General features: G+C 40.0%; 1 protein-coding gene across 1 annotated transcript; it reads left to right on the top strand.

Annotated features, from left to right (window-relative positions):
* On the top strand, positions 1-17,972 carry LOC111570177 (ATP-binding cassette sub-family D member 2). Its single transcript, XM_023272789.3, has 10 exons — positions 1-1,100; positions 2,646-2,826; positions 3,303-3,424; positions 9,591-9,753; positions 11,432-11,526; positions 13,112-13,257; positions 14,825-14,970; positions 17,011-17,095; positions 17,420-17,545; positions 17,663-17,972. Exons 1-10 carry the CDS (start codon positions 156-158, stop codon positions 17,865-17,867), a joined length of 2,214 nt encoding a protein of 737 aa, XP_023128557.2. The 5' UTR covers positions 1-155; the 3' UTR covers positions 17,868-17,972.
* The last annotated feature ends 8,383 nt before the right edge of the window (positions 17,973-26,355 follow it).

Raw genomic sequence — 26,355 nt, forward strand, 5'->3', positions numbered from 1 at the left:
AAAATCAGTAGGATGTAGCGGTACATGTATCGGGCTTCGCTCCACATCAATCCGGCCATCAGGAGTCCCTTTCTGGTTTTATGTCGACGCGGTGAGCCGGTTCTGGGGGATGGGTGTTGGGAGGACCGTCAGCAGAGACGACTAACGTTTGAAAAATGTCCAACATCCTCGATGCGGCGTCCAAAGTGAAATGGGACCGCACGGCTGCGGCGAAGCGAGCCGTGTTTCTTGCGGCTGCCGCGTACGGTGTCAAAACGCTGTACCCCATCATCTGCAAGCAGCTCTGCAGAAACAAAGATCCGAGGAGCAGCCAGCGGGGATCCAAGGCGGAGAACGGCTCCACTTGCTCGGGGAAAGGTCCCGCAGACGCCGCGGTGCACAAGAAGACATCCCCGGGTGTGAACGCAGAATTTTTCAAGCAGATCCTGGAACTTGGTAAAATCCTCTTCCCCAGGCTCGTCTCCAGAGAGCTCGGTTTGCTCTCCTTGCACTCGGTGGCGCTGATATCCAGGACGTTTCTGTCTATTTACGTGGCCAGCTTGGACGGGAAAATTGTGAAGACGATCGTGGAGAAGGAACCCAAACGCTTCATCCTCCAGCTGATCAAATGGCTCCTCATTGCCATCCCGGCCACGTTCGTCAACAGCGCCATCCGGTACCTGGAGTGCAAACTGGCTCTGGCCTTCCGCACCCGGCTGGTGAACCACGCATACCGGACCTACTTCACCGACCAGACCTACTACAAAGTCAGCAACATGGACGGGAGGCTCGCCAACCCGGACCAGTCCCTCACCGAGGATGTGATGATGTTTTCCCAGTCGGTGGCCCATCTCTACTCCAACCTCACCAAGCCCATCCTGGACGTGATGCTCACCTCCTACACGCTGATCCAGACCGCCAGATCCCGGGGAGCCAACGCCACCGGGCCGACCCTGCTGGCCGGGCTGGTGGTGTTTGCCACGGCTAAAGTCCTCCGTGCATGCTCGCCGAAATTTGGAAAACTGGTGGCCGAAGAGGCTCATAGGAAGGGCTACCTGCGCTATGTGCACTCCAGGATCATTGCTAATGCTGAGGAAATAGCTTTCTACAGAGGACATAAGGTATGCAAAATATTATGTGGAGGTTTATATGTGCACAGTTGTAATTTGCAGACCAGATGACTCATGATGAGCCCAAGTAACTACAAGCAAAGTCAGCATATTGTCATAATAGGTCGGTTGAGAAAGGCCTGCACGGATGATTGAGCTGTCACATCTTAAATGTGCACGTCAGGATCATTGCTAATGCTAAGGAAATGGCATTCTGCAGACAGAAGGTATGCACAGTTAAATGCAGAGGCAGCATTTGCCGTGCATACTGACAACAATGCTGCATTAATTAATTAGAGTAACCACATTGAGTTTATCATGTGAGCCTTCATTAATTAATCAGCATTGGGCTATTAGCTAGTATGTTTCAGAGTGTGATATATAATCTAGTTGACTATTGTGCTGACTATTCAGTTTTACTTATATTGTGTCAGTTTACAACACGCTATCATGTCTTAAGGCACTTCACATAGTAAAGTGAAAAATAAAAGCGAGAAATTCAGTAGAAAAAAACTCCTCTTTAACAGGAGAAACCTGCACCAGGCTCAGAGAGGGCAGACGTCTGCCTTAACCAGTTGGAGTTAGAGTGAATCAGACAGCAGATAGTAAACAAACAAACAATGCATAAAAGATAATAAACACCAGGGAGTTCGGTGAGGCCGGATCAAGACACTGCAATTGCATAATATTTTGCAAACAACAAGGTTCAACAAGGCTCGTGATATTTTTGAGTAACTACAAACAATGCCAAAGTCAGCGTAGTGTCATAATAGATTGACCTCAGTGTAATTATCTTTGGAATGACCCAAGCAAAATAAACCAGTTGGAGACTGGAAGATGAATGAGCTGTCACATCTCAAATGTTGTCACTCCTGGATCATTACTAATGCTAAAGAAATAGCAGTTTCTACTGATGTAAAATATTCTGAACATTACACGGAGGCTGCATTTACTATGACATACATGCTGCATACTGGCAACAGTGTGATTGTAATTAAACTGGAGGGTAACTACAATTCATTTAACATGTGAGCCTACAGTAATACATCCGTTTCGGGCTACTAGCTACAATGTTTCTGTGTAGGACGTATAGTTGAATATTACGCTGATGTTAACCTACAAATACATTGAGTTCGGTGTTATTTACATAGCACTACTGCCCCCATATGAGAGCAACCCAGTAAATGTGCCACTGACCCATTAGCTGGAGAAACCTCCAGCAGAAACGAGCTCAGGCAGGACAGTCATCTGCCTCAACCAGTTGGGGTTAGAGAGAACATGATAGCAGATAGTAAACCAACATTGCATAAGAGAACAATAAACACTAGGGAGGTCGGTGAGGCCAGATCAGACCTCTGCAATTACTTCCCTTCATTGAATTTGCGGACCACATGGCACACGGTAATTGTAAGTATACTGTCACAGTATGTCATGTCTTTGTGATTACCCTGCAAACAGGCCAGTTTGCAAGCTCAGATGAATGAGCTGTCACATCCCAAATGGTGTTTCAGTGCAAGATAACATCAGGATTGTGTCATGTACTGTAATGTGCTGCAGGTGGAGATGTGTCAGCTGCAGAAGTGCTACCGAGCCCTGGCGGACCAGATGAACCTGATCCTGTCCAAGCGTCTCTGGTACATCATGATCGAGCAGTTCCTAATGAAGTATGTGTGGAGCGGCAGTGGCCTCGTCATGGTCGCCGTGCCCATCATCACAGCCACCGGCTTCGCGGACAACGGTAGGAAACAGACTCCAGTTAAAGCTTTTACTAGTGTGTATCTGATTGTATGCTGTGTATAATAAACCGCAAGTGCTACTATTCCAGTTTAATTCTGTGCTGCGACTACATTTCGTCAGTTAACGCGAGGGTCAATGGTATCTCCAAACCAACACTTTGCTGCTTCCCCCTCAAACAGGAGCTGATTAGCATGTGTGAAAAACAGTAGCTGCCTCCCACACCTCCCTGATGACTTTCCAGCATCAAAAATAAAGCTTTAACTGAGTCACTTTCTTTGCTACTGCTCCAGTGTAAAGTAAACACTGGTATTTAAATATTTCCATTGTGTCTTTATGCTCACAGGTACAAGATGGAAATTACAAACAGACTTTATGCGCTTAAGTCAACTCCTCCATTGTGTCTTTCTTAGAGTTTCTACAAACGTGTTGTCTTGCTTTCTCTCTCCGATGCCTTTTTTCTGTCTGTCCGTTATCTAGAAACCGCAGACGGACAGACGCAGGTGATGGTGAGCGAGAGGACGGAGGCGTTCACGACCGCCCGAAACCTCCTGGCCTCCGGAGCCGATGCCATCGAGAGGATCATGTCGTCCTACAAAGAGGTGAGGACGCTGTTGTTTTAAATGTCTCTGTCTGAACAGAATCAGAACTTGACACTGGAGGTTTATATTTTGTAATTATTAGTCTTTTTTTAAAAGCAGAAAATGACAGTAATAAAGAAAGAAAGAAAAAGCAACAAGCACAGTTTGTGTCAACAGAAATTTAAGAATACAGAATCTATTTGAGTAATTTTTCAAGATAAGATCTAATAAAGCTCCAGGCCTGTCCTCATCTTGAAGAATTACAGCAGGCGGTTCCAATGAAAATTCCATAGAAACCGTCACACCAACTCTCCACACAGAAACAGTTTGGAAACATTTTTTCCAGTTCTCTGAAATGATCCGTTCAGCTGATAGGAAGGACTGCACTGTAATACTATGTACAATTTTTGGTGGCACAATGACCACCTTCACACCTAGTATGCAATTCAATATCTCTATTCGGAAGAGTAGCATCCATCCAAAGCTAGTGGAGTAATGTAAGATCAGTATCCATGCTGCCCTCACTATCAGGTTTAGCCACATGTTTGCATTGCAAATTTCCTCAGCGCTGAGAAACATGACTAAATTGCCAGATACTTTCATCATGAGTCCAGTTTTTAAGCAGAAATATCGCACATTAGCTGGTTTAAAAATGTATATGTTTCAGTTTTGGATCATGGATCAGACAAAACAAAACATTTTAAGGTTCTAGGTTGAGCTCAAGGGGAATGCAATGGAAAATTTTCAGTATCTTTTGAGATTTTTCTCCTTTTGCATTTTTACTCACTGTAGGCCAGTTTTTCACTGCAGTATAAAATCCCGATCCTCTGTGGAAAAGCAACAACCACGACTAGAGCTCAAAAATGTCTTTTGACACAATATGACACAGTTATATTGCTATAAATTGTTAAACAAGAAACAAATAAAATCTATGTTTCTTTGATTTAAAAAAAGGGAAAAAACCTCTAATTATCTCAGCTACAACCAACAGTCAAGCGACAAAAATTCAGGGACTTTTCAGTTGAATTGGGTTGGACTGCAGGCAGTGTATACACAGCTGATAGGCAACAAGTCTAGCGTGAAATGTTTGTCTTCCATCTGTTCAGTATAAACCCTACCTGCAGTTCACCTTAAAAGTCCCTGATTTTTTGTCGTGTGCATTCTGGTCACAGCTAAGTCATTAACAGTGTGTCAGTTGCACCGAGGAGCACAGAATTTTTTGCTTGTTACATGATTTGGTTTGTGCAAACCATTTATTTCTGGCAAATTTTTAAATGAGATATCTAGAATAATGAAATTTTGATATTTGGTTGAGTTTTGGTTGTTCAAACAGAGTCAGAAAGTTGAAAATCTGACTATTCTTTTTGTTTTTACAGTTTGTGTCTAAATGGTGTAGCTTTAGCATTTTTTAAAAAGAAGGCAACATGACGTTCAATGCTCTCAGCACATTTTGGGGATCAGAGGGTTAATACATGCAAATTTATGCAGGAATTATGTGGTGTCGAGCTAATTGCAGCTCAGCTGAGGTTTTCTTCTAATTTCTTATTTAAAAAATGCAGCAGGATTTTTTCATGTTGTGGAAATTTTGCGGCTTTTTGTGTTTATTTATACATCAGAACTATACAGGAGGTAAATGAGACTATTCTCAAGTGGAGTTGTTCTAGTTTTATGACAATGAAAGAAGAATGTGGGTCAGTGGTTAGTAGCTGGCAGTGAGCAGAGAAACTACAGGACATTTTCTGAGCAAAAGCTGATGTTATATTTTCATTTTGATGCTAAATTTGTAACATATTACTGAAGAAGTATACCAGCAGAGGATTGTTTGGATTGGGACTGACAAGTGGCTGAACAGATGTTTGGGTGGATGGGATGGATCAGTGCACATTCTGATTGACTGACAGATGTACCGGTATATTCAATATCTATCTTTCTTCATTCATTGGATTGAAACTCATCGTGTCTGCACAGGAATTCCAGCACAGAAAGAAATCAGTGAATGAAAGGCCTTGTTCATTGAGGGCCAAATCCCTGATCTCTTGTTGCATTTTAATCCAAAAGAAAAAAAAATAGCAAGACCCATTCATGCATTCTCTCTCAGGCTGCATTTTGAGGTCCATAAGAGGATTTGGCTGCAGCACATTTGCGGTGAATCTGTATTGCAGTGCTGGCCTAACTTTGATCACATGCCGCCCTGTGCTTCAGCATGTATTTTCCCAGACTCTCTGTAATGCCCCTTGTAAAATATGTACTATTTGGTGTAGCTCGTCTTTGTCTGTGACTGAGTTTTGCAGTCTGTGGCGACGAGGAGGAACTGAAACCATCGTGGGTGCTGGCAGGTTTTCGTCACATCTTTTCAAAACCTTCCCATTGCCTAACATGCACAAGCTCGGTTTAACAAATGCACAGGAATGTATAAAACATGAGTCAGTCGCAATTTACTAGCAACTGGCATTTTTGCAGCACAGCAGATCACCGTGGCTGTCGTGCCAAACACGTCCCTTGAGGTTACGAGTTTTAGCCTGCATGCAGCTCCGCTCTAGCCGAGTTCAGTGTTCAGATGCAGTGCAGCAAGCCCCTGCATGCAAGGCCAAGAGTTGTGTGATTGTGTGCAATTTTAACAGGCAGCAGGGATGGAGCACATTCCTCAGGCACATTGCCCAACTCACGCCTCCAGACACTCTGGTGGTTTATTAGCGTCTGTAGATGTTTGTTGTGTGTTTGGTCAGATGGGCCCCATGAGGAGACCCAGTTCATGGTAGTTTGTTACTCATCTTGTAGGCATTCAGTTTTTCTTTCTTGTTCTTTGAAGGTCTGCTTCAACCCCGTCTATTAGGTTTTCTGTCTTCGTGCAGGCTGTGTGTTTTCTCTTTCGAGAAAATTAGAAAATGGTCAGTTTAGAAGCAGGAAGAGCTGTTCAAATGACTATCTTTTCCAGATTATAAATTTACTTGTGGTCAGATTTCATGCCAGGGTCAAGTTCAGAAGCGCTTCATGCAGCATTAAATCTGTCGTAGGAGCACAGAAAGCTTTAATAGACATCAGCTCCTACTGACACTCTTATATCACTGCAGGTCAGCCAGCAGTGGAACCTGGAATGTCTCCTTCTCTCAGGGCTTAGCTTAGCTGTGAATAATCCTCCATCTGTTGATCTTTCGGCTCTGCACTTCTGCATCCCTTCCTATTTTTTCTTTTTCTATATCTCTGTCACAGTATTTACTAGAGCTCAACTGATGCAGGAATTTTGGGGTCGATTTTAGGGAGTAAAAAAAATCTGATATCAATGTATTGGCTGATATTCTTTATATGTATATGTGTTGGAGTTTTATTTAAAAAGGAAAAAATGGTGCCATTGTTTATTAACTCTCCAACAATGTATTTCTAAAACTACACTGTTTTTTGTAGTTTTTGACAATTTTTTTTTGACGATTTACCGTCATTTTACAGATTTTCGTAGTTTTGTTAAATCACAGATAATATCTAGTAAAATCACATAAAAATATAATTATTTAGCTGCTGACTATTAAAAAAACTGGTAAAAACTGCAAATATTGTCCACATAAAATATCAGGATTATTTATAAATGGTAAAAATGACAATATTTTTACAGTTTTTAAATCAGAAAACAATAATACTTTACAGATGTATTTGCTGTTATTTAAAAGAAAAAAATGTGTATATTAAAGATTAGATTATTAAAGATTATTAAAGATTACTGCATGTAAGTCATCTGAAAGTATTATGTTCAAGCTATTTGACATGATTTTCACAATTTTTATAGTTTTTGAATGTTACAATATTCTATTGTTTCTTAACATATTTTTTTCTGGCACTGTTGCTGATAGAGTTTTACTAGTTTTGTTTTAGAGTCGTTAGCAACTTACTGTGAACAAAAAAAAAGTCGATAACTTTTAAACCGATACCGATGTGTCTGATATTGGCCAATATTGTCCAATTAAATGGCCAACAAATATATCTAGCATTTCACCTAAAAAGGTTTAACTACATCAGTCAAGCATGTCTGAGTGTTTTTGTATTTGTACTCATTGAAACAAAAACCCAAATTGCACCTAATCAGCCCCTGTATTGCCTTGTTATTAGCACTTAATGAAGAGACTGCTTTCTGTTAATGCACCTGTGCGACAGTTTTGTGGCTAATTTAGCCGTGCAGATTAGGTGACACAGCAGTGATCAAGTTCTAATAACGCAACCTCTAACACAAACCACTGTCAACAAGAAACCTTTAATGACCTAACCTCTATGTGATAGCAACACATGCCAAAGAAATTGTCTAATCGGTGTTTTAATTGACACAAAGTTGTGCATCAAACATTATTTCTGCGCATAATTTGCTTTTTTTCCCCCCTGCAATATGAGCAGTAGCTCACAGCAGTTAAGTTAAAGCAGAGTGGTAGACGGTTCTAATCCTGATGGCAGTGGAAGTTGTGTACAACTCAGCCAGCTCCACATCCTGTATCTTACTTTGATGTTGAACTTTGGCAGCCAGCAGGCTAACAAGCACATGAGCAGATTGAAAGAGCTCGATCCAGTCGCATCTCTGCTGCCCCACATGGTGTCCACAACTTCTCAGAAATGGTGTTTGTTGTTTAATAAAATCAAGCTGTGTCAGCAGCCTGCTCTGCCTCTCTGCAGGGTGCAGCTCTACAGGCCAAAACCTCTTTTGACTCCTTTTCCCTTTAAGTAATATATTATTTTTTTTACTTGTTTGCATCATTATAGGCTGTTAAAATTGTTGCTATTGCTTGTAAGGTATAAACATATTTTCTGAATATTTTAATAGTTTCTGTGGACATTTGTCATTTCTCAGTGTACAGTATGTACAGCAGGTTGGTGTGAGCATGAATGTATGTATGTGTGTTACCACACTGTAAAGAAACACAGGAGAACATTGGAAGTCTGGGATTAAATGGGAATATTTCAGATTACTTCATCCTATGAATTATCCTGTGACAAATATCTATGCTTGCATTAACCCTTTGAACCCCACAACCTGTTCGAGGGTTTGAAAGGCATGTTTTGTTTTTTAAAAATGCCTGAATTACACCATTTTTAACTTTTCAATGGCCCTTGAATTAATCGTGTCATGTTGTTTTTGGCAGGAAAATTAACCAAAGTTTAAAATCATTTAATCCAAATCATTTTATTCACCATATTCCATTTTGAAATGTGCCATAAATAAAACAACCTGTAAAAATAAAAGAAAAAAGGAAATTCTGTGCTACTTACCATGCTAACATGTTAAACTAAGATAATAAATATAGTAACCACATTATCTTGATTAAACATTGGCATGCTGGCATTGCCACTGTCAATTAGGAGCATATTTTCATGCTAGCATTAACATACAGATCAGAGGCATTTATATGCACAGTAGTGACTCAGTGCTTTTAGCGAACTATAAAAACACACATTTTGTGCTTTTTGGTGCCGCTGAGACGCCATTAGTAACTTAGTTTCAACCAACAGTCGTGTGTCAAAAAGTCAGGGAATATTTGGTTGAACTGCAGGCTGTGTTTGCACAGAGCAGATGGGAGACAAGTAAGGAAACAAATGAAAAATGTACACAGTCACCCTTTTTTTCAGTACTGGTAATATGTAGGAACACTTGGAAAAATGTTCTACTAATCAAAACTCAATATTTTTTTATTGATTTTGTGGCATTATAATGTAACACTGCACAGAGGACATTTTTGAATTCTCTCTATTTTCAGTCATGGTTGTGTTGTTTCCATAGAGGTGCAATACTTTATGTTGCCGTGAGAAATGAGGCCACAGTGGGTAAAAATTAGCAAAAGAAAAAGCCCAAAAACTGATTGGGCTCCAGATGGTTAACTATTATCTTTACTTAGCTGTTACAACTTGTCTGCCTGCCCACTTTCCATACTCCACATAGGATTCAAGCGTGACTTTGTTTAGTGAAGTCATTGATTTCTATTTATTTTTTAATTAGCTGATACACTTGTTTCCATGTGTCTCCTGGCAACAAAACCTCTGGGGTTCAAGTAGCTCTGGTTTGCTCTAACTTATGCACACACACAGTCACAGTTTTATCAGCACACGACCTTGACCGAGACTTATATCACACTCTGACACACTCTCGGGTCACGCTAACATGTTTCTGACAACAACCGGAGAGTCACTTTTGACCCCTGTGTGTTTGTCTGAACAGGTCACAGAGCTGGCAGGCTACACAGCGAGAGTCCACAACATGTTTGTGGTGTTCGAGGACGTCCAGAAAGGTGTTTACAAGCGTTCGTCGCTGTCGGCCGCTACAGGAACAGAGAAGAAGAGCAAGCCTGAGATGCACATAGATGGACCACTGGAGATAAAGGGTAACGACGCGCACAGCACCTCTTTGTGTTTGTAAAAATAAACAAATACAAGAAGAGGCATTCATCTGTCCCCGTATCCACACACCCCTTGATACTGTTGTCATGCCGGACTAACTTTTACCAATTCAGCTGTCTGGAGCACAAAACGAGCTTTGGTGGATTTGGTGGAAGGCAAGTTTATCTGTATAACACATTTCAACAACAAGGTAATTCAAAGTGCTTTACATAGAACATGAAAATCATCAACTTAGGTGTGAAAGGGACATAAAGCAATATATAAAAAGACATCAATGCATTTAAAGGAGGTAAATGGATAATAAAAAATAGGTTAAAGTTTTAGGGCAGCTTGAAAAAAATCAGAAGCCTCAGACTTGGTTTAATGAAATGCAGAAGCACTCTAAAGGAGCTGAGAGCTGCGGCAGACCTGCAGTTTTCTGGGAATTTGTTCCAGATATGTGGTGCGCAAAAACTGAATACTGCCTTCCTGTGTAGCATTTTGACTTGTAAAGTAAACCTGCAAATTTGAGAGGTTTGGATTGTTTGCAATGTAGCAGCAATTTAGAAATGTATTTTGGTCCTAAACCATTTAGTGCTTTAGAAACCAACAACATTATTGAAAATCAATAATTTGGCAAACAAACCACTGTAAAGACCTCACTTGTGGACTTACTGAGAACACAAGCAGCAGCTTTCTGAATCAGCTGCAGCTGTCTGATTGATTTTTTACAGAGAGTTGTTAAAATACTGTTCCAGTGGTCGAGTTGACTGAAGATAAATAAAAGCATGAGCAAGTTTTTCCAAGTCTGGTATTAGACTGACTTGACAACGCCAAGGTTTCTGCCTTGGTTTGTGGTTTTTAACATCACAGATTAAAAATGATTGCTGACTTTTAATCACTGGCTCCAAACTCTTTGTTTAATTTATGAAAGCAATGACACATCCAGTCATTGATTTGTTCAATGCAACTACTGACATTCTAGTCTCCTGTTGATAAAGTTGGTCATCTGCATAGCTATGGTAACATATGTTGTTTGTTTAGTATAATCTCAGCGGACTCAATCTTTGTCTTCATAGTAAATTTCTAACTAGTTTGTGAAACACATTGCTGGAAAAGGACCACATCTTTCCTTGTTAACTTAACTCTTAACACAGACATAAACGATAGCGGCCGGTACATTAATATCCAAATTTCTCAATTGCTAAAATCAATACCGTCTCAAAAATCAAGTATCAGTCAGGCTCTTGGTAAAATACAGTTGAATCTCTGAAACATATTGGTTGTGCAGTTTGTTATCACTCATCAGAAATGGGCTTCTCTAATACAAACTGATTACAGTCTACAATTTCACTTCTAAGTTGCACTGTGTGAGCAGATATCATGCATTTAACTGAAGCGTTATCTCCTGACATACATTACAAGCAATGAGCTTTCTAAAGGCCCAAGGTTGGATTCACTGTATAAATATCCTTGTGTACACATCCATGACCATAGAATGGAGAGGATTCTGTTAAGCTAAAGCTATATATGAAGTGGCAAAGAGGGATTCATATTTTTAACCCCTTAAGTCCTGCTATCTATGTATTATCCTCATCCAGATCCACACTTAACAGAGAGTCTAATCCTGTGTTCGATTACACATTTTTCTGACACTTCTTTTCTGTATTTTTCTCTCCACAGGTGAAGTTATTGACGTAGACAAGGGCATCGTGTGCGAGAACGTCCCAATAATCACACCGAATGGAGACGTAGTAGTTTCTTGCTTGAACTTTAAGGTGAGATGGCTGCGACAAACCCTGATTTACTCCAGTTTCTATCATGATCCCCCAAGGGTTTTCTGAGTTTCAGAGGTTTCATCATCAGAGTCCCACCAGGAGTTCGGTGTATGTGGCGTTCACTAGTGTTTAAGGATGATCCCCTGCTGTCTCATTAGGAAACAGATACATCCTTTGGGTGTCAACGTGTCGCTCTCTTTGGGATGCTGAATCTGTAATGAGCTGACGAGGGTTTCGTGATGCTTTAAGTCACACATGAATGCTGACAAGAGTCAAATGTGACTTTGTGAAGCACTCAGATTCAGATGCCACATTGTATTTGCATATCATGTCCTGTGTATCCACCCTGTCTCTCCTGCCACATGATATAAATTATAAATACTACTGTAAATGTTCACTCATTCTCCATTCAGCACATTCATTTTGCTTTAAACCTATAAGAAGCTGGACGTGTGCTCATGTTAGAGGTCGGTTTTTTGTATCTGGATAATTAAGTTCAGCTTAATTTCATTGCAGATAATTTAACACAAGCCTAGATTTCTCAGTCTTCTTCAAAGCTGCCTTTAAAGTTCCCATAATACTGTGATCAGAACGATATGTTAAATATATTCTGATGCTGAACGTGAGTTAACAAGCTGACGTTGTTCCCATGCCATCAGTTAGCCACACCCCTCATGATTCCAGCTGTTTTACTAAGTTTAGAATAAAGGTCGAGCACAATATCTACACTTCTGTTGCCCTAATTTACTTTAAAAAAATCTTCAGAGGAAGTAGCTTTGCAAAAACAAACAGCAGCTCATGTATGCAAACTACAGCTATCCCTTGGTTGAGCTCAACTCACCTGAGTGTACACTGGGGTTTAACACTTTGCATGCCTTTCATCTTTTAGTCTAAATATCTGCACACGACAGATGGAATAGAGCATCAAAAATTTAAAAATCTACATGTACACTATACAATAAAGACTGAGAGAACTAAATTCCAGCAAGCCAAAGCAGAGATTTTTAAATATTTCACTAAAACTGAGACACGTTTTGGCTCTTATTCAGAATATTTTTACTGCTTTTACCTCTGAGTGGGCTCCAGTTATTTGTACAGTGAGGAATTAAAAGTGATTAGTTATCCTGTGTACTTCTAGCAAGGATTTTGCCGTTCAGTTAAGGGTAATGAAAAGAGTCGTTTCATTTATCTTCCGATTTAAAATCTTTTCTAATCTTTTCATTGCTTCAAATACTAATTTGATATATTTCATTTTGTTACAGTGACACTTGACGCTGAAAAACGAAAACTGACAGGATAATTATTATAGAAATAATTCATTTGACGGTTTTCATGACATGGCATTATAAGAAAGGCAAATTTTATGCAGGTTTCAGATACATCACACCATGTTGTTAAAGCAAGGATTTTTCCAGTCGTCTTTGTTGACATTTCAGATCTCCTGTTTGCAGTGTGAACTACCGTCAACAGCTGCACACCCACTCATGCTTTCTGTCTGTTAGCTTCGTTTTGCATTCCGATGATGCATTGTAATTATAGTGACGACTGCTTGGGGAGGATCTAATGAATTGTCTGTCTTCGTTAGGTGGAAGAGGGCATGCACCTCCTGATCACAGGGCCTAATGGATGTGGAAAGAGCTCTTTATTCAGGATCCTCAGCGGCTTGTGGCCCGTCTACGGCGGCCGGCTGCACAAACCTTCTCCTCAGCACATGTTCTACATCCCTCAGAGGTATGTACACTAACACACACTCTCAATAATCCAATATCCCACAGTGGAGAAGTGCACTGGAACAACTGCAGGGTTTGATCCTCGTACCAGTGAACCCAGTAATCTAATCTATTGTAACAGGACCTGTGTGAGTAGAAACCAGAGCTCTGGACAGGGTGAAATATTTACCATCCACATTAGGCCAATAATTTCTTTCTTGCACTTCTTCAAGAGTCCAAAATATGGAGGAACATTACCCTCTGAATCTCAGCTTTCTCATGGTCCTTGAACTACTCATCTGAGACATGCTGTCATAAAAATAAGCGTCTCATTGAAAAAAAATGTGCAAAAATAAAGTTTTTGGTCTAACCAGATTCTATAAAAATCAAAAAATTCTGTGCTCCTTCCCAGAACTGAGAAGTCATTAGTAACTCTGCTGCAACCAACAGTCACCTGACATCAATTCAGGGACTTTTCAGCTTAACTGCAGGCTGTGTATACACCAAGCAGATAGGAGACAAGTATGGAAACAAATTTTTAAAAAATGTAAATTATCTTTAGTATATAGAGCTACCATTTTTCCAGTATTGGAAAAAATTACTTACTACTTATGTTAATTTGATTTGATACTTGTTGTCGTCTGCAATTTATTGTGGTTCAGCTGAAAAGTCCCTGAATTTTTATCACATGACTGTTGATTGTAGCTGAGTCACTAATTATTTTATGGTTGCTCTGGGGAGTGCAGAATTTATTTATTTTTTGACAGAGTCTAATCACAGCAAATGGTTAACTTTTCACACATTTTTAAATGACACCCAGAATACAGTGGTTTTGATAAAATATCGTGATTTTAAGCTTAGATTTGGTTAAGTTTCTTAATGTCACAGGATGTTACAAATGAGTGAACCAAGGACATTCAGAAATGTTAAAATCCACGATTCCTTTGTTTTTATGCATTTTCTCTCTTATAAATGCTGTGATTTTGGCAATTTTGTAGACACAGCATGCTTTTCAAAACTAGATTTTTGCATTCAGCAAATTAACTGAGAAAATGTTCAGCCGATTAATTTGTTGTTAAAATAATTGGTAAACATTTAACACATAGCTAAACATCTATTAAAGTCACTTGGATGGTTGTGGTGTCCATTCTCTAAACTCTTAGCGAGTAGGATGACGAAGAAATCCTCCAAAAAGGTCAACAGCAGGGCACCAACCCTTAAACTGGAATGAACTGAATCAGTCTAAGACAAACCTTCAAATGTAATCGTACCCAGGGGAGGGCGGCTTAGAAGTGCAGACTCAGCTGACTCCCTCCTGCAGAGCAGTGAATATTTTATACATAGGATGAGACGGCCACCTGGCAGCTGTAACAGAATCCAACACACTCTCCACAATAGCAGCGGCCGAGGCGAAATGGGTGTCTTTCTCTTGAAGCATTTGTTCTGTGAAGTGTCTAAAAGTTGTGCTCTTTTGTACACACACACCCTCTTTGTTAGCTCGCTCTTTAATGCACTTAAGGAAATGAGGAGCTGACAAAGACAGCGGACAACGCATGAGAGTGTGTGCGTTTGTGTGCGTGTTCCTTCAGGCCATACATGTCTATGGGTTCGCTGCGGGACCAGGTCATCTACCCAGACTCGGTGGAGGACATGGCAGCCAGAGGAATGAGTGACAAGGACCTGGAGGCTATTCTGGACATAGTCAACCTGAATCAAATTGTCACCAGAGAAGGAGGTAGGCGAGTAATAGACACGATCAATCAATCAATAGAACTTAATTCATTCCTTTAGGGGCAACTGAAAGAAGCCCTCCAGTCTAGTCAGCACACACACAAAGTAGAAAGGAAAACAAGACTGAAATGTGGTACAAGAAAAACTAAAACATCTTACAAGAATAGCTTTCAAATGTCTTTTGAACACTTAGGGACAATTAAACACTGCACAAAGTAGTTATCAGAGAAAATCAGCGGGACAAAACAGCTTGACACAGTTAGACTAAATAAGTATTACCAACTATACTATACTATGATTAATCAATACAATACAACATCAGTCACCATTTTGGTGTCAGAGGTTCTACAGTTTGACTTACCTCCTCTCATTAAATACCAAGCAGTTTTTGGATCCTTTTTTTTTTTTTTTTTTTTTTTTGTTGCTCCTGTCACATTTTTATTCGCTTTGGACTCATTTTTCACTGCAGTATAAAGTCCTGCACCTCTAAGGAAAGAGAACAACCATGACTAGAAGAAGAGAGAACTCCAGAATGTCTTCTGTGCAGTGTAACAGTTCAATAATGACATAAATCAGAGAAATGGAAAAAGCGAAAGTAAAAATTTCTTTGATTATTTGTTCAACAAAAATTGGAACCAAAAAATGTAATCAGCATGTACAACATTTTCACAAGTGCCAATACTTTATAAAAAAAATGCTGACTCTACAAACAAGATGCCATTTGCTTTTTTTATTTGTTTGTAGACCTGTCTCCTGTGTGCTCTTTGTAAACACTGCCTGCAGTTCAGCCAAAAAAGAATTCACTAGTGTCTTTACGGTTGTGCAGAGGAGCAAATCATTTCCCAAGTTTAACAGAATTTGATTAGAGTAAACAGTATGTTTTTGGTAATTTCTTTCCAATTGTAAGCTTAGGTTTGGTGAAGTTTTTCCATTAAACAGCCGGTCACAGATGGAGGAACGCTGCAAAATTCAATGTCTTTCCGATTCTTTCTGTTTTTACAGTTTCTGGCTCTGATTAGCAGGGAAATTTCTGCATTTTTTTAAAGATAGCACACCTTTCAAACCCTCTGGCAGGTCTTGGGGTTCAGGGGGTTAAATCTTCCTCTGGGTGGAATAAATAACTTGAACTATGTAGTTTAAGTTCTTTGGCCATCTTTTCAATTGTTCAGAAATGCTCTATCTTCACTCTATAAGATCACTTGTACATATCAGTAATGCTTATGCCTTCAAACATTATTACTTTATAACTTTATTACCTAATATTATCACTGACAATAATGCCTTCATGCTTTTTTGTAGTCTAACAGTAATTTTTATGTTTTGCCTGAAGTATATTTGATGGTTTTTATTTTTTCCACATCAAATTATGTATTTTCTACCTATCTTGTTATTTGTGTTTTTGTTAAATATGATATCTAACTGTGTATATATTGCATTATTGTCTTTGAAGCCCCCTTAAAAAATGTTTTGCTGATGTAGTATTTCAAACCAATGCTGGAGTTAGAGATCAAGCAGTGGAGTTTGTGTGTTTGTACCAGGCAGAAGCTTGATCTTGTTTATTACTTGTATTGCCTAAACTTGAGTGTGTGGCTAATTGGCAGCCACTTTCCAGCCGTTGCCAAACAAACAGGACTATTGTTGAGAGCCAACTACTGTACAAAGCTTAGTGCTGCAAGAGGGTTTAATGTATGAATGGCTGCACTGTGAAAATGTTGGGAAAGGTTCTTGAGCGCACACGCAAATTAATTTACGCATTTGCAGTCATGGATCATCATTTGTGGAAGTGGTCACACAAGCACATGCAATGGGACTGAGAGGATTTTGTGTTTAGTCTGCAGAAGAAAACAGTCTCACGTGGCTCGTAAACCAGAAAAACCTTTCAGTAAACATCACGTACTCTGTCTTTCTTTCAGTGTTACCTTGTTTGTGATATCTGTTGATTAAAACAGCAACAGTTTGTTTACACTAAATGGGTGAAAGTGGATTTTTTTTGATAAACTTTCTATGTAAAACTTGTGTTTCATGTAACGTCTTTTTTGTCCAGGCTGGGATGCCGAGCTGGACTGGAAGGATGTGCTGTCAGGAGGCGAGAAGCAGAGGATGGGCATGGCTCGTATGTTCTACCACAAGTAAGAACCAAACAGCAGTGTTGTTGTCTGCCGTGACACTGAGGCCGTTTTACCATCATACACTCATAAGACTCTTCTGGAGGGCAAAATGCCAACTTTACTGCCGACAGCAAACCTTGTCAACAAGTTTCTGTTGTCGTCGTCAGTTGTAGTGAAATTGCAGTGAAAAATGAGCCCACACTGATTAATATGGAGACAAATGCATAAACTGCCTGGGGTTCAGAGGGTTAAAGCTCATGAGCTTGTCTGCCGTTGCAGTTTGACCTTGTTTATGTCATGCAATGGGATGGCAATTTTTAACACCATGTCCCTTGTGTTTGTCAGGCCTAAATATGCTCTGCTGGATGAGTGCACCAGCGCTGTGAGCATTGACGTGGAGGGAAAGATTTTCCAGGCTGCCAAGGATGCCGGCATCTCCTTGCTCTCCATCACGCACCGACCCTCCCTGTGGTAAGACGCTTCACGCTGCAAGAAACACTCTATTCTCGTGTATGAGGGTGAATTTAGCTGGCATTTCCCAGAGGTATCCTTAAAAGCAAACTCCCTATCGTTGCTCTCCACCTCCAGGAAGTACCACACCCACCTGCTGCAGTTTGACGGCGAGGGAGGCTGGCGCTTCGAGCAGCTGGACACGGCGACACGACTCTCCCTGACCGAGGAGAAGCAGCGTCTGGAGGCCCAGCTGGCCGGCATTCCCGAGATGCAGCATCGCCTCAACGAGCTCTGCAAGATCCTGGGAGACGACTCGGTCCTCAGAACAGCTGAGGAGTGAGACGGGAGGGAAAAGAAGGAGGCCCAGAGGAGGGAAATGAAGAGGATAAGTGAGGGGAGGAGAAGAAGAAGAGAGTGTGAGAGAGGCAATGAAAGAAAAAAGAAATGTGGAGGCGGTTTGTTAGCATTGTTTTCTAGCTTTTTTCTGCTTGTTTACATTTTCTTCTTTTTGCTCCGAGCCTCTCTTGTCAAAGCTCTCAATGCCTGCTAGTCTTTGAGCTCTCTCCTTTCTCTTTATTCTTTCCTTCGCCTGGGGAAGCGGAGGGGGGAGAGCGAAGTGCATTCAGAAGTGTTACTCCCCCTCATAACGCACACCGACTGCATATTCAGATTTTAAAATGTGTTGCTTTTAGCAGACGTAATTGGCGCAATCAGTCCTGCCGCCATTCCTAGTGGCAGGACCGATGAATTCAAATTAACCGAGATAATGAATTTGTTTGCAATAAGGCAGTTTTAGAGCACTTTACTCAGCTTTTAGAGGGCTGTTTCTGCTTGTTGTGGTGAAGTACGGCGATATCTGCGTTTAGCTGGAAATCTTTTTTTTTTTGTTGTTGTTAATGTAGAACCACTATCCTGTCCAAAGCAGTATTCTAGACCTGGTGCACTGGGCTCTGCAGGATCCACATTTGTTTTTACCTCCATAATTTAGCAGTAGATTTTTACTGAACTTAATGCAGCCTCTTTGTTTTAAGGAGGTCAAAAGAGACTATTTTTCATAATGTCAAAATATGCCTTTGTTTAGTTTGTGTGTAAATAGTCACAGTACAATCCCTTTTCCTTATACCTCATCTTGTTATTGCAGACTCACTGATGCAGACTCTGTTTGGTCTATTATTAGAACGATTAGTGACGCAGGTCTGACTCCTAAACTATAGGTTTCTGGTTAATTGAACAAATACAAAGAGCTGAAGAGGTCCTCTTCAAGGGCGAGCTGACGCTGGTAGTCTAGTCTGTCAGCGAACAGTCACATATATGTACTGGTCAGGTAGCCGTTCAGACAAACTGTCACATACACGTGCACACACTAGACGCCTGTATTGACACAAAACAGTTGCATGTCTGCTTCGTCAGCAGTGCTGCTGTGCCCTGGAGGTCGTTTTGAGTTGTGTTTGGATGCATGGCGGTTCTGGACCATGAGTTGATCTGCTTGGTTTTCAGTGTGGTGAAGTGTGCGTTTACATGCATTGAAAAATTCCACATTATTTTCCACATTTTGTTCTGTTACAGTACTGTATATGGAGACTTGTTGGGCTACAACCTAGTTAGCTTCACTGTAGAGGGTGTGTACATCCACCTTTTTACATTTGCAAAGGTCGCTGTTGTGCCTCCGAACCAGTTCTGAGCTGTCGGGTCTCTGTGGATTGGGCTTGTTTAGTGCTTGGTCAGATTGGATCTGCTGAATTTGGAGGCTAAGTCAACACCCGTGGCTCTTGGTTGTGTTCCTCGAGCAGTTTTTGTGGTGTTACAGGTGCATTGTCCTGCTGGGGGTAGGTTTTTACGGGAGGTTTGTGCTTGGTCTGCAACAATGGCTGCGTTCCTAATCACATGCTTTGTCTTTTTACTTTAAAGTAAAAAGAAAATGTACTATATTCCATTAAGTTTGACCAAATGTGGTACGACATCTGGGTATTTTACCAATTACATCGACATACTCTCGAGTGGGACATACTACATTATTATGTGACATACTATGTAGTATGATTGTATGGATGTTGAAAAGTACCCAGTGTTTAGGTGGATGTCAAAGCAACATCTGCATTAAGAAGAAGAAGCCTTTATTTGTTACAAATACATTTTACAGCATTATTGTTGCTATAAAAATGTGAAAACATGTTGTATTTACATGTCCCAATTGGGGTCAGCCATGGTATAGCCTCCCTGGAGCTGGAAGGAGGAAGTGCCCAACAATGGCAGCATTGGGGTTTGATCCTCTGACCTTCTGATCAGTAGTCCAGAGACTTAGCCATTGCACCACCAGTGCTCATTAAATAGTTGGAGCAAAACTTCCCCAACAGAACATTGCACTGAATCAGTTTCATTTATGCCACCTGTGAATGTTGTGGCTGATCTGTGTATACACGAGTAGAAAGGTTGTAAGTACAGACTATATATAGAAGATGTACATAGCAACCATGACACCACCTACTGGTTTCTCCTTCACTGTTTTGAAGCCTCAGGTTTGGCATTGTTCATCCTTGGTAGGATCTTGGTCTTTTAAAACCAGATGGAACAAATGAGCAGTAGAGCTCACTGAAGAACCCAAGAACATTACATTTAGTGATCCAGTAGCAACCTGTCGCTTACAAGGTAGCCCTCCTCTAAAACATACCTTAGTTTGCTGCCTTTTTAGAATAAAATTGGTTTGTTATTTTTAAAGTGAACACCATGCTGTGTTCAAAAAATCTTGAAACTAGCGATGGGACCCATTAGCTCATTAGATAAATATTTACCGAGGTAACAAATCAAGCAAGCAGTAGGTTGGTTTCTCATCGACTTCTATCCAGTCTTTCTTTCTCCAACTAGAGCAGTCGCCCCCTAGTGGCTGTTAAAAAGAATGCAGGTTTAAGGCACTTCCACATTGGCTTCACTCTCCAGAAACTGAGGCTATGTCCATCTTTTCCATACAGTCTATGGTTGGGAGTCAGTTATAAATTGCAGACTGTGGAGCTAATTTTTGCCTCTTTAATGGCTGGTTTGATAATCGTTAGCTGCTGTCAAAGCAAGATTGTTGCTGATAACGTAAATTAGAAGTTGTGATACTGTGAAAGTAGTGGTTTGTTACCTTTACATCACTTTGTTCTGATCAAACAGTTATAAATGCTGTGGTTGAGGCTGCTATAGGTACTTTTAAAGGGTTTTTTTTGTGTGGTTTAAACCTGTGGACATGCTCACTGTGTCAGGAACAGTTAACTCGGCTGATGTTTGCCTTTCAGATGTACTGAGTTGTACTAAGATTTAAAGGAAAGAGTTTTTTTTTTAGGAGTTGCTCAGATGCTGCGACAAACAGAGAAAGCACAGCACTTCTCTATGAAATACTGCACTCAAAGCCCAATCAGTGTCACTTCAGAGCTTAAGTGACAAGCACAGCGTAATAATAATAAGTCATCTCACTGATTATAACACCACTATTTTGTTAGAAAGCCTCTGTTTGTTATCACACCACCATGTCGAATAGACAATCAGGCAAATCATCAGCAGAATAGAAACAAATGCAGTACTTCAAACTACACTTGGGCTTGTTATAATCCTCAGAGAAAAGGCTAAACAAGCTCTGATCTGAGTTACGTAAGTACACAGACATTATCTGATCTGTTGGGGGACTTCTAGTGCATGCTGCTGTGTCTGCATGCCAAGGGTTAGCCTCTCCCTTGTTAGCCTGAGCTTTGACTGCGTCCAAGATGTGTCGGATGCGACGTCTTTGCTCCACTGCAGCATTTACACCCTGAAACTTCCCCTCGTGGCTTTTAGCGGACAGTCAAAGAAAAGGACTTGAGAGCATTTGGATGCAGCCCTGCTCTGCTCAGGATGACGGCTGCCAGGTTACTTAAGGACAAACTTTTATCCCCCGAAATGTGACTCGAGAACAAAAACGGCTGCTTCAATTTTGAAATGTCAGTGCATTCCGTTAAAATGTAAAGGAATAGTAGCTGGTTTGCTCTTGTGAAATAATCCAGACGACAAAAGGAAGTTACCGCGCTTTCAGTTGGTGTGCAAGAGAGCATCGTGGGCATTACTGCAGGCTTTTACGACAGCATTCTGCACTGGACTGAAACATATGATCTTGTCAGGCCGACTCTGTTGACAGGAGGGCAGACGAGCCGCCGAATGACACAGAGTCTGCCAAGTGACACGAGGCCAACTCTAAACAGTGCCTCATATTCATGGGCATGATGACAGCTTCGGTTAATAGTGCAGAAAAACATTATTTCATCTTGAGAGGAGGGGATAAGAAAAGATGAGGTGCCCATTTACATTAGTGAGATTGTGCTCCTGATTCTGTTGAATTTTCTTCTGGTTTGAGTGTTTGTAGGCTTCAGTATCCTTTAATTCTGCAAAGAGACTGAACTTGGCTGAAGCTAAACCCAACACTGCTGCAGTTAAAGAGCCTATGTTTAGCCTTTTTGGGGATTTTTCCTTCCTTTTAGTTTGTCATAGCTTTCTGTGCATGGAAAAAGGTCTGCAAACTTATGAAGCAGAACTATTCTCTTACCTGCCAGATATGCTCATGTGAAGTCCAGGCTTTTCTTCACACATCTGCATAAGAGCATGACAGGATATTTGGGCTCAGTGTCGATTTCACAAAGTAAATAAAGAATTTACATTGGCCAGTTTTACAAATAAATATATATATATATATATATATATATATATATATATATATATATATATATATAAATATGCACAAACTCGTATTTTATGTGTATAAATAAGAAGAAGTTGGCGACATTGACTGAAAAATGTCTCCCAGCTGGAACCAAGCTAGTTTAAAATTGCATATTCTATTCTATAGTGTATTTTAAATAGCCTAATACTCACTAATGATGAATTTGTGTTCATATTTAAGTATATAAAATATAGCATAAGTTATGTACAAGGCAAAACATTTTCTGTCAACTACAGTGTTTTGTGGGTTTTTTTTTCGCTAGCTAGGAAACTAATACTACAGATTTGCTCCTATTATTGTAGTAGAATCAACTCCAATCAGTTCATGGTTTGAATATTATTAGAAACCAGGAGCTAAAACAAAGCATTTCTGACAGAAAGTGAGAAGAGGTGCTGCAGCAGTGTACAGTATAAGAAAAAAAAATGAATTTTTGAACATAAAAGCCTGTAAACATATTCTAGTAGGCCCCAAAATAGAAATATGAATCCATAAATGAGTACAATATGGGCTCTTTAACTTGTCAAAGTCACAGCAAACTGGTGAATAGAGGTATACATTGATAGACTACTTCATATGAAAGAAGGGGAGGAGAAGGAATATTAGCATCTGTATCTGCTGTATGCCTCTGTTTACTATCTGAAAAGTTGATAAATGGTTGGTTTTGCGTGTTCAGCTTGTTTCTGCTGCCCCCAAGTGACCAAAAAGCTATACTGTAAGTTTAATATTCCCTGACTTTATCCACCTTCTTTCATATAATGCTACTAATCTGCATTTTCATGCTGATTTGGCTTTTACAGTGGCACCTCATCAGTTCTTATAACTACAGGACACAAGAAAGTCAACTATTCTTACTGTCAAAACTTTGATACTGAAGCTTTCTCATTCTATCATCCCAATTGTAAGAAAACAGGTTGAATGTATCCCTCAAAGCAAACTCTAAGGTCAGGAAGAATATCTGTGGTCAGGTCGTAGGAGCTTCTTTTATTGTTATTTTTTGTTTAATAAATAGGTCATTTCATAATTGTGTTGATAGTGCATGTTAAAGTATTTTATCAGAGCCACAATGTGATGTAACACTGTAGATTTGCTGTACATGTGGTGTGTGAACTGGGATTATGCAAAGAAAGATGCTTCTCAGTTTGAAATTTCACATTATTCCAGCAGTACAGGACAGTCAAATCGATATTTAAGTCATCTGGTATCTAACTTTAAGGATGTTACTACAGTTTTTAAGGTATTGATAAGACTGATGTACCACAGACCAGCATGCATTGATTCTCCCTGAAAGCCATGGATTACTGCAGTTACTTCATAATTCCTTTAAAGAGCTCTGTTTTAAAATCCAAACTCCCGTTCATGTAACTGTTTTGTATTTTGAATTCCTCTAACATCAACCTAGACCTTCTTTATCGGGATCTCTTAGTGTCATGTAGGATTCTGTATTCTTTAACCTCAACTTTAATGTCATCTGCTCAGAAATCCCAGCTAAGGTCACTTTATGATAAAAGATGAAGATGTATTTTCTTGTAAATAAAACGATACAGTGCGACTTCAAAAAATGAGTCCTTCCATCTTTTTTGCAGTGTTTTACTAACAAATCTGTCTATTTTGAAATAACAAAAGGGATTAATTGTGTTATTTTTAGCACATGTAGGTGGTTGATGAGCTTTTAGCTGTTCTTTTGTTGTAATAGAGGGTGTTTCTGTTAAACACAAACAAAAGCATCAGCACCAAGACTCTACACTGTAATAAATCATTGTATAAACACAGCTAAATACTCATAGTAGTTTAGCGTTTTTCCACAATATGGTTAGAAACCGTAAAATCTGCTATTTTTATGCAACAAAGTGATGCAAGTGAGACACAAAATTAAACAAAATGACTCAAACAAGATCTACAACAACAAAAATAGGCAAACAACACATAAAAAGACAAATTGAGACAAAATAATAGCCAGTCAGAGCAACACAAATAAGACACAAAATGACATAAAAAGCAAACCATCATAGGGAGCTCTAGACATTTTCTGCTAAAGCTCAGTAAATGGAAGTGAGAAAATAGTACTTTATCAAAACAAGATCACATAGAACAGCCTAAATATTTAGTTTAGTTAGAGGTAATTCATCATACACGTCAAATAGTATTAGGCTGTTTAGCTCAGTTATTGAGAATCAGATAACAAAATCATGATCCTGTAGTCACCTGCAGACTGTGATGAAGAAACAAATATGTGCCGGAAAACCAACAAATTTAGTTGAACTGCACCAATTCTGTCAAGAGGAGGGTCAAAGCTGCAACCAGAAGTTTGTGGACAGCTATAAAAAAGCACCTAACTGAGGTAAAACTGGGCCAAAAGACATTGAACCAAATAGTTGATTTGCTGTAGGTATATTTTTTGACCCAGCAGATTTAATTATATTTCCAGAAGACCTGCAATAAATCTATAAAAGAACTGAAGACACATGGGTTTCAATGATTCCATCTTAAAAATAAAAATTATAGGAATCATTGGAAGCTCAAGACTGCCACGTTGTACACGGTCTTTACAAGTATATGTAAACTTTTGATCACATCTGCTTGTCTAAAAATACCCAGCTCCTCCTGTCATTCCCCCTGGACAACCACATGGTCTTTGCCCGGATCTCATCATGCCTTGCATGGATGAAAAAACGTCACCTTTAACTCAACCTCTCCAAGACTGAGCTCCTCGTCATCACACTCAGTCCCTCTATACCACAAGAAATCAACACCCATCTTGAATCAACCCAACTCAAAACCACAAAATCTGCCAGAAATTTGGGTATCGTGTTCGATGACCAACTAACCTTCAAGGCTCATGTGGCCTCTGTTGCTCAGTCGTGTTGATTCACCCTGTACAACACCAGGAAGATCAGACCCTTCCTGTCTGAACATGCAGCTCAACTCCTGGTAAAGGCTCTCGTCATATCAGGCATCGACTACTGCAACTCCTTACTGGCACGCCTCCCCTCATGCACGGACAAACCTCTGCAGATGATCCAGAACGCAGCAGCATGTCTGGTTTTCAACCAGTCAAACAGCCCATCACTCCACTGTTCAGATCGCTTCACTAGGTTCCAGTTGCTGCCCGCATAAAATTCTAAACTCTGACATTTGCATTCAAAACTTCAATGGAAACAGCTCCCTCCTACTTGATTTCTACCTGATTCCTCTCATTCAGGTCTACGCTTCATGCCGGCCAACAAAAGGCGCCTAATTCAACCAGCACAACAGGGCTGGTTCATAGCAAGACTCTCTTTTGTGGTTATCCGGTGGTGGAACGAGTTACCAAACTCTGAGTCTCTCTCAGTCTTAAGAAAAGACTAAAAATCACCAAACATATTTGCACTTGACAGACTGCACAAATTAAAAATAATTAAATTAAAATCCGATTATTTCTGCATTGCCTGTAGACACCACGGTCCTATTGTCACACTTGAACTTGTTTCATGGCACTTATCCAGGTTGTCTTCTCTTGACTAGATCCCTGCTTGTGTTGTATCTACTCTCAGATGTATGTCGCTTTGAAAAACAGCATCTGCTAAATGAAACTGTAGAATTGTAGAATTGTAAAAATGGCCAGTATCAATGAAAGTTTTTTACTCCATAAATTTGGTTTTGGCTTCAGGCCTAAAAGTTCTGCCACCCTCTAATACAAATGTATGATTTAAATAAAAAACAGAACAAAATGAAGAAAAGAAAGGAAAAGCAAATGGACAGAACAGCCCTTTTTTTTCTACCTGGACAGGAAATAAATGGAGGAAGTGAGGTCATAAAGCAGAAACACCTGTTAGCTGACAGCTGCTAACAAAGGCAGCATGTAGGACAACAGAGAGTGAAGTGAGTGGTAGAAAAAATGGAGATTTCAGGAAAATAAAAGCGGCTTCTGCTCATCTTTGCTTGAAATCGTGAAGTACTTAAATAAATTTAGTGGCTTTAGAACCAAGAACAAGATTGATATTTGAAGGTTTCTGGTCTATAAGAAACAGCAGGTTGCTCTGACATCTACTAGGATGTCTGGACTTTTGTTGGACCCTGGTTGAGGTAAGTTGTTTTTTTTTTCCTTCTATCTAAACCTCCAGGTTTC

Source organism: Amphiprion ocellaris, chromosome 21, assembly GCF_022539595.1.
Source record: "Amphiprion ocellaris isolate individual 3 ecotype Okinawa chromosome 21, ASM2253959v1, whole genome shotgun sequence".
Classification (NCBI taxonomy): Eukaryota; Metazoa; Chordata; class Actinopteri; family Pomacentridae; genus Amphiprion; species Amphiprion ocellaris.

Coding starts and splice junctions, on each gene's coding strand:
- LOC111570177 (XM_023272789.3), top strand. CDS start 156: ATGTCCAACATCCTCGATGCGGCGTCCAAAGTGAAATGGGACCGCACG. Junction 1,101..2,645: donor CTTTCTACAGAGGACATAAG/GTATGCAAAATA, acceptor AATGTGCTGCAG/GTGGAGATGTGTCAGCTGCA. Junction 17,546..17,662: donor ACGCACCGACCCTCCCTGTG/GTAAGACGCTTC, acceptor CTCCACCTCCAG/GAAGTACCACACCCACCTGC.